Source organism: Pan troglodytes, chromosome 14, assembly GCF_028858775.2.
Source record: "Pan troglodytes isolate AG18354 chromosome 14, NHGRI_mPanTro3-v2.0_pri, whole genome shotgun sequence".
Classification (NCBI taxonomy): Eukaryota; Metazoa; Chordata; class Mammalia; order Primates; family Hominidae; genus Pan; species Pan troglodytes.
Genome location: NC_072412.2, coordinates 91,458,703 through 91,468,271, shown reverse-complemented (window position 1 = coordinate 91,468,271; position 9,569 = coordinate 91,458,703). Strand labels below are relative to the sequence as shown.

Below are 9,569 nucleotides of genomic sequence, written 5' to 3'. Positions count from 1 at the left end.
TGGGAGGCCAAGATGGGAGGGTCACTTGAGGCCAGGAGTTTGAGAACAGCCTGGGAAACCTGGTAAGACCCCCATCTCTATAAAAAATAAAAGAATCAACTGGGCATGGTAGTGCATGCCCCAAGTCCCAGGTACTTATTATGAGGCTGAGATGGGAGGATCTCTTGAGCCTAGGAGTTGGAGGTTACTGTGAGCTACGATTGCACCACTGTACTCCAGCCTGGATAACAGAGTGAGACCCTGTCTCTCTATATAATAACAATAATAATAATACATAATAATAATTTGAAGTTACGGGGGAGCAGGCATAGATTAGGTGGGAAGATAAATAAAATTCATTGTTTATTATAATCATGTGATGAATTTATTATTAAAACTACACTAAGAAAGTACTTTCCCATTGATTACTTGGAAATTAAAAATATTGTTAAAATAAATGTTGTTCAATAATCATTAGCACATATCCTGCCATAATAAACATTTTGGAAAAAATGGCTACAGTACTGATTTGATATAATGACTGAAGAATTACAGTGAAAAAAACCTAGAGAACAGCAGACTTGTCTACGATCTTTTCAGATGTGCTAGTGTATATTTTAACTAAGTTTGAGATAATGCTGAGTAATTCATTATCAACATTACCACTTTAAATTAAAAGTTATAGATTGCTCCTCAAATAATTTTTTTTTAGTTTTCTATTCCCAATGAAAGCTTATAGAACAAGTGAAAAATTTTTTTTAAAAAAAGTGTGTTTAGTCAATATTTCTCTCCCTTACCATCGTGGGGAATTGACCAGTAATTACTGCAATTGCCCAGTAATTTATGCACTAAAAAGACAAGATTCATTATGTAGGAAAGGAATTCATGATAAAAATCTTCAAATTTCTGCTATGTGTATATGACTGATAAAATAGATACATGATCAAATTGAAGGACATGAGAGAAACGTGTCAATCTACAAAGAAATTACTTTCATTTGTCCATATGTAGGTTTGAAAAATTTTGCTCCCCATACTATGCTACTAGAATATTTCTCCTATGCACTTGACTGCAAAACCTAAAGGAATGCATGTGAAAAATTAGGACTACAGGGTTGGGAGGGAAATTATTCTTGCCCCTTCTTTTTTTATTGATTAAAATTCTAATTTCTAACTATCTATCTAAGTAATTACCTTGATTTAGTTAATCTGGCTAGCAGCTAGCAGGAAATTGTGCCAAACACTAATTATTTATATTTAACTTCACTTATACTCTTCATTCTCTTATTTTTTTATTTTTATTGTATTTTCCAACCCCCTCCTCTGTATCATCATCTCTTTTCCATGTTAAAGCACAAAATGTCATTAAAATAAACGAGAAACTTAATTACTGGGAAATATAAAGTAAAGTGAGAATACTGAAAATTCCCACAGAGCCCTTATATGTTTAGAGCCAATATACCACCCTGAGACAATAAAACTATATCAATCTGAGTGTATGTCATTAAATAATAATGTGATATTCTTCTATTTTGATGATTTAAACTATATCAACTCTCCTTTTTAAAAACAGCACTTTCTGAAATGACACCTACTATTACGTAGAAGGCCTCTAGAATCTGTATTTATTCTAAACAGAATAAACAAATAAAAGACAGCATCTAGTATATGCACTTTGGATGTGAAAAAGTTCAGGAAGGTAGGTAAGAAGAATAACTTTTTAAACCACAGGCTTTTTGAGAAATAAGGAATCTCACAAGAGTAATAATGGTGATGATTCAGAAACTTTTAAGAGCTGAAGAAACACGCAACTTTTAAGATATAACCTATTAAGAATAAATTCTCTCTGAGCTAGCACTATACAAATCAGGTTATTGTAATATCTACATATTTCACTTGTTTAATTTTATCTGTAAAGATATAATGTTATATTTTTGAAAGTGATAAACAGAACTTGATCAATGATAATTATTTTGTGTTTAAAGATTTTTAAATATATTTTAAAATAATTATGCTTTTCTTCTAAATAAATATATTAAAATAACTGAAAGATCTTCATTTCTAAGTTTAATTATTGAATATTAGCTCTAGGGAAAGAAATAATGAAGTAAAAACTTAGAGTCCCTAACATAAGGCTTTAAAAAAGTTAAATGGTGAATACAAAAATACAAATATTGCAGGGAAGCAGTTCGTGTTAACATTTTACAATCTAGTTAGTGCACAATTTCAACTATAAATACCAGATTTTAAAAAAAAAAAGAAAAAAAAGAGGCAACTACTCTATAGGCAGCATTCTTGTGTTTCCTGCACACATGTGTGCAAACACTACAGAACAGTGTTAGTTGAGAATTTAACATAACGTATTATTTAGCTTGCTATAACACAATGTACTATTAAGCATTTAAAACGACGTGTTATTATTTCCATCAAAATTCACTTGCACTATATTTGGTATTGAAAGGAGTGGAAAGACCATTTGCAGAAAGAGGAGGAGTTGAGCAGTCCCAAGGTGGAGCTGTCTCTTGTGTTATATGACACTGGCAGATTAAAACGCTCTGATGGGGAAGGGCTTAAAGGCTGAGTCAAAAGCCAAGAAGTCTCTTTATTTACGCCTACCTCCCAGCCCTTGGCAATCTGACTAATAACAAACTGAGCTAACAAGAAATACTAGAAAAGGAGGAAGGAGAACATTGCTGCAGCTTGGATCTACAACCTAAGAAAGCAAGAGTGATCAATCCCAGCTCTGTTAAACATCTTGTTTACTTACTGCATTCAGCAGCTTGCAAATGGTTAACTATATGCAAAAAAGTCAGCATAGCTGTGAAGTATGCTGTGAATTTTAATTGAGGGAAAAAGGGACAATTGCTTCAGGATGCTCTAGTATGCACTCTGCTTGAAATATTTTCAATGAAATGCTCAGTATTCTATCTTTGACCAGAGGTTTTAACTTTATGAAGCTATGGGACTTGACAAAAAGTGATATTTGAGAAGAAAGTACGCAGTGGTTGGTGTTTTCTTTTTTTAATAAAGGAATTGAATTACTTTGAACACCTCTTCCAGTTGTGCATTACAGATAACGTCAGGAAGAGTCTCTGCTTTACAGGTAAGATGAATGTTTCCAGGCTTTTCTTATACTTATTTTTGCATTATAGTAAAGTGATTGAATTTGTATGTTCGCTTCCTTTAAATAAACAACTTTGCATTAAAGGATACTCAATTTCATTCTTGCTTACTGGCACAACTAACACTGGAGCAGATGCCTGTATTCTCTGAGAAGCAGACATTTAGTCTAACAGCTGGCTACAGAGAAGAACAAATATAATATTCCACTATTTCTTTTGCAACATGCAGTTTGTTGTTAGAAACTAAATATGTGTGCTTTCTGAAGGAAGGATCACTTCCAAATGCGAATGTTGAATTGCAAATATAAGCAGAATATTGAATAATTCTTTGCATTTTGTATGCTACTTATTTTCTGACTTGAAAATATGTATTCTCAGAAAACATGTCAATGAGTATCTTTTGACCTCTTTACCACTGTATCAGATATTGTCAGTAGAGAACCACTTTTCACATCTGTGTGTGTTTCTGAAAAGATTAGAAACTGTTTCCTAGCACGTTTTGAAGAGCATAAAATTCATATAGGATTTAAAAAATAACAAGAATTTATCACTGAAAAATTATTTACTATTTTCTTTGTTGCTATACCTGGTGAAATAAATCTTATTCTTTCTCGGTAATTTATGAATAAGTACTTTTAGTGATTGTGGAAGCTAATCCACAAGTTGAAGACTCCAACTACAAGCTGCTTGTTTATAAACTCAGCACACAAAGCTGTTTAAAATCAAATTATTTACCTATAGAAAAATAAAATCTTCTAACTTTCCCTTTACACAGATGCAGTATGTTGTTTTGTTTCTTCAGTTGCCTTTTGCCTTTCAGGAACTTTGTACTATATGTGTTTTCAATAAAACACTATGTTTTCAGGGAATGCAGGTTTACTTTCAGGATTGTTGATTGGGTTCTGGTATGTTTTACCTGATTGTGAATTTTAATTTGATTCAGTTACTGTTCATATTTCAAACAACAAAAATGAAAACTGATTACTATTTTGAAAAGTTGAATAGTCATAAGATGTGTTTATATTTCAGTTTAATTTATATAAGTTTAAAGTATAATATTTAAAGGAAGGAAATAAAATTAGATCTCATTAGAGCTATAAATATTTACCTTGCATAACTGTCATTTAAAGGGCAAAACCTTTTTAAGAATTGCTGTTTCAGATGCATTTCTTATGTGTTTCAGGATTAGAATATGTGATGTTATTCTGAACCATCCTTTTTTTTCTTTTACCGAATTTGAAATATCATCAAAAAGTTTAATATGGTACAGTTTGTTTCAGATTTCATTGTTTGCGACTTTAAGCCTTATAATAAAGGCTTAAAGCTGCTTAATTATGTGATGACATTCCATGCCCTAAAGACTGTTTCAAGACCTCATTAGGAAGTCATTTGCTAGAAGTTTATATGAAGCATTGTTTATTCTTTTACAACAGACTGAAATGTGTGTTAAAGATTAATCTTGCCTCTTTAGTTTTTATCATTTCCACCTCATCTATAACGTAATTAAAAAGCAGTAAGCAATATACTGCTTCTAGAAATTCAATATTAAATATAATGATTTAAGTGAAATTTGAATGGTCACACTTAAGTGTATGTATCTGATACTATTACACGTATACAAACTACCCTAGATTGAATAGTTAAAAGAGTTCTTATAGTACTGTACTTTATAACATGATCAAAGTCATATTTTCCTCAAGGTTTTCAAAATAAACAATAAAATTAGTATATATATATATAGCCAAAACCGAAGCAAGTTAAAACACAGACACAGTTATTAGATGTTATTGTGTGACACCCAGTTCAACAATATAAAGACAATGCATGCTACATGCGTACATGCATACACACGTACACATATGCACACATACATTCTTTTATCTTTTTTTACATTCCCTACAGTTCTCTATGCTTACAGCTAATAACTATGTAATTGTCTTTTACTATAATCCTCCAGCCTTAAATGTATGACCATAAGGTTAAAAAATATTTTCAAATATATAACTTTGCATCACAGTGAAGTATCAGTGCTCTAAGGCAGCATTTCTCTCATCTGTTAAAATGCAGGTTATTCATCAGATGTGAGCACAAATTTTATGATATAATATTTTAAATTCCCCTTGACCTAAATTTTATATTTTGAACACAATGCAAGTTAAGTCAGCCAGACTTGCCTGTCTGAGTATTAGGAAAAAAAAAAAAAAAGAAACAAATGATGTAAATGCAGCAAGGTACCCATATTTTCATGGTAATCCGTCATTTGCTTTTTGGAGAAAAACCTATCATTTTGAAAATATCAGCTTCATCTCCTCCCCAGTTCTGCCCACTAAAATCCCTTGCTATTGCGTTTTATTTTACAGAATCGGATTTCATCACATGACAACATGAAGCTGTGGATTCATCTCTTTTATTCATCTCTCCTTGCCTGTATATCTTTACACTCCCAAACTCCAGTGTTCTCATCCAGAGGCTCTTGTGATTCTCTTTGCAATTGTGAGGAAAAAGATGGCACAATGCTAATAAATTGTGAAGCAAAAGGTATCAAGATGGTATCTGAAATAAGTGTGCCACCATCACGACCTTTCCAGCTAAGCTTATTAAATAATGGCTTGACGATGCTTCACACAAATGACTTTTCTGGGCTTACCAATGCTATTTCAATACACCTTGGATTTAACAATATTGCAGATATTGAGATAGGTGCATTTAATGGCCTTGGCCTCCTGAGACAACTTCATATCAATCACAATTCTTTAGAAATTCTTAAAGAGGATACTTTCCATGGACTGGAAAACCTGGAATTCCTGCAAGCAGATAATAATTTTATCACAGTGATTGAACCAAGTGCCTTTAGCAAGCTCAACAGACTCAAAGTGTTAATTTTAAATGACAATGCCATTGAGAGTCTTCCTCCAAACATCTTCCGATTTGTTCCTTTAACCCATCTAGATCTTCGTGGAAATCAATTACAAACATTGCCTTATGTTGGTTTTCTCGAACACATTGGCCGAATATTGGATCTTCAGTTGGAGGACAACAAATGGGCCTGCAATTGTGACTTATTGCAGTTAAAAACTTGGTTGGAAAACATGCCTCCGCAGTCTATAATTGGTGATGTTGTCTGCAACAGCCCTCCATTGTTTAAAGGAAGTATACTCAGTAGACTAAAGAAGGAATCTATTTGCCCTACTCCACCAGTGTATGAAGAACATGAGGATCCTTCAGGATCATTACATCTGGCAGCAACATCTTCAATAAATGATAGTCGCATGTCAACTAAGACCACGTCCATTCTAAAACTACCCACCAAAGCACCAGGTTTGATACCTTATATTACAAAGCCATCCACTCAACTTCCAGGACCTTACTGCCCTATTCCTTGTAACTGCAAAGTCCTATCCCCATCAGGACTTCTAATATATTGTCAGGAGCGCAACATTGAAAGCTTATCAGATCTGAGACCTCCTCCGCAAAATCCTAGAAAGCTCATTCTAGCGGGAAATATTATTCATAGTTTAATGAAGTCTGATCTAGTGGAATATTTCACTTTGGAAATGCTTCATTTGGGAAACAATCGTATTGAAGTTCTTGAAGAAGGATCGTTTATGAACCTAAGGAGATTACAAAAACTCTACCTAAATGGTAACCACCTGACCAAATTAAGTAAAGGCATGTTCCTTGGTCTCCATAATCTTGAATACTTATATCTTGAATACAATGCCATTAAGGAAATACTGCCAGGAACCTTTAATCCAATGCCTAAACTTAAAGTCCTGTATTTAAATAACAACCTCCTCCAAGTTTTACCACCACATATTTTTTCAGGGGTTCCTCTAACGAAGGTAAATCTTAAAACAAACCAGTTTACCCATCTACCTGTAAGTAATATTTTGGATGATCTTGATTTACTAACCCAGATTGACCTTGAGGATAACCCCTGGGACTGCTCCTGTGACCTGGTTGGACTGCAGCAATGGATACAAAAGTTAAGCAAGAACACAGTGACAGATGACATCCTCTGCACTTCCCCCGGGCATCTCGACAAAAAGGAATTAAAAGCCCTAAATAGTGAAATTCTCTGTCCAGGTTTAGTAAATAACCCATCCATGCCAACACAGACTAGTTACATTATTGTCACCACTCCTGCAACAACAACAAATACGGCTGATACTATTTTACGATCTCTTACGGACGCTGTGCCACTGTCTGTTCTAATACTGGGACTTCTGATTGTGTTCATCACTATTGTTTTCTGTGCTGCAGGGATAGTGGTTCTTGTTCTTCACCGCAGGAGAAGATACAAAAAGAAACAAGTAGATGAGCAAATGAGAGACAACAGTCCTGTGCATCTTCAGTACAGCATGTATGGCCATAAAACCACTCATCACACTACTGAAAGACCCTCTGCCTCACTCTATGAACAGCACATGGTGAGCCCCATGGTTCATGTCTATAGAAGTCCATCCTTTGGTCCAAAGCATCTGGAAGAGGAAGAAGAGAGGAATGAGAAAGAAGGAAGTGATGCAAAACATCTCCAAAGAAGTCTCTTGGAACGGGAAAATAATTCACCACTCACAGGGTCAAATATGAAATACAAAACCACGAACCAATCAACAGAATTTTTATCCTTCCAAGATGCCAGCTCATTGTACAGAAACATTTTAGAAAAAGAAAGGGAACTTCAGCAACTGGGAATCACAGAATACCTAAGGAAAAACATTGCTCAGCTCCAGCCTGATATGGAGGCACATTATCCTGGAGCCCACGAAGAGCTGAAATTAATGGAAACATTAATGTATTCACGTCCAAGGAAGGTATTAGTGGAACAGACGAAAAATGAGTATTTTGAACTTAAAGCTAATTTACATGCTGAACCTGACTATTTAGAAGTCCTAGAGCAGCAAACATAGATGGAGAGTTTGAGGGCTTTCGCAGAAATGCTGTGATTCTGTTTTAAGTCCATACCTTGTAAATAAGTGCCTTACGTGAGTGTGTCATCAATCAGAACCTAAGCACAGCAGTAAACTATGGGGAAAAAAAAGAAGAAGAAAAAGAAACTCAGGGATCACTGGGAGAAGCCATGGCATTATCTTCAGGCAATTTAGTCTGTCCCAAATAAAATAAATCCTTGCATGTAAATCATTCAAGGGTTATAGTAATATTTCTCCATATACTGAAAAGTGTCTCATAGGAGTCCTCTTGCACATCTAAAAAGGTTGAACATTTAAGTATCCCGAATTTTCTTGAATTGCTTTCCCTATAGATTAATTACAATTGGATTTCATCATTTAAAAACCATACTTGTATATGTAGTTATAATATGTAAGGAATACATTGTTTATAACCAGTATGTACTTCAAAAATGTGTATTGTCAAACATACCTAACTTTCTTGCAATAAATGCAAAAGAAACTGGAACTTGACAATTATAAATAGTAATAGTGAAGAAAAAATAGAAAGGTTGCAATTATATAGGCCATGGGTGGCTCAAAACTTTGAACATTTGAGCTTAAACAAATGCCACTCTCATGCATTCTAAGAATAAAAAGTTAAAATGATTAATAGTTCAGGTGGAATAAATAAGCATACTTTTTGGGTTTTCTACACATTTTGTGTAGATAATTTTAATGTCAGTCCTGCTGTGAACTAAAGTATGTCATTTATGCTCAAAGTTTAATTCTTCTTCTTGGGATATTTTAAAAATGCTACTGAGATTCTGCTGTAAATATGACTAGAGAGTCTATTGGGTTTGCTTTATTTCATAGGCTTAATTCTTTGTAAATCTGAATGACCATAATAGAAATACATTTCTTGTGGCAAGTAATTCACAGTTGTAAATAGGAAAAATTATTTTATTTTTATTGATGTACATTGATAGATGCCATAAATCAGTAGCAAAAGGCACTTCTAAAGGTAAGTGGTTTAAGTTGCCTCAAGAGAGGGACAATGTAGCTTTATTTTACAAGAAGGCATAGTTAGATTTCTATGAAATATTTATTCTGTACAGTTTTATATATTTTTGGTTCACAAAAGTAATTATTCTTGGGTGCCTTTCAAGAAAATTAAAAATACTACTCACTATAATAAAACTAAAATGAAAACTCTTTTTTTTTTTTTTTTAATTGTACTTTAAGTTTTAGGGTACATGTGCACATTGTGCAGGTTAGATACATATGTATACATGTGCCATGCTGGTTTGCTGCACCCACTAACTCGTCATCTAGCATTAGGTATATCTCCCAATGCTATCCCTCCCCCTCCCCCCTCCCCACCACAGTCCCCAGAGTGTGATATTCCCCTTCCTGTGTCCATGTGATCTCATTGTTCAATTCCCACCTATGAGTGAGAATATGCGGTGTTTGTTTTTTTGTTCTTGCGATAGTTTACTGAGAATGATGGTTTCCAATTTCATCCATGTCCCTACAAAGGACATGAACTCATCATTTTTTATGGCTGCATAGTATTCCAT

General features: G+C 34.0%; 1 protein-coding gene across 1 annotated transcript; it reads left to right on the top strand.

Moving 5' to 3' along the window:
- The first annotated feature begins 2,555 nt into the window (after positions 1-2,555).
- SLITRK6 (SLIT and NTRK like family member 6) lies at positions 2,556-9,201 on the top strand. The gene is made up of 2 exons (XM_016925433.4): positions 2,556-3,081; positions 5,461-9,201. Exon 2 carries the CDS (start codon positions 5,485-5,487, stop codon positions 8,008-8,010), a length of 2,526 nt encoding a protein of 841 aa, XP_016780922.4. The 5' UTR covers positions 2,556-3,081; positions 5,461-5,484; the 3' UTR covers positions 8,011-9,201.
- Positions 9,202-9,569: the final 368 nt, after the last annotated feature.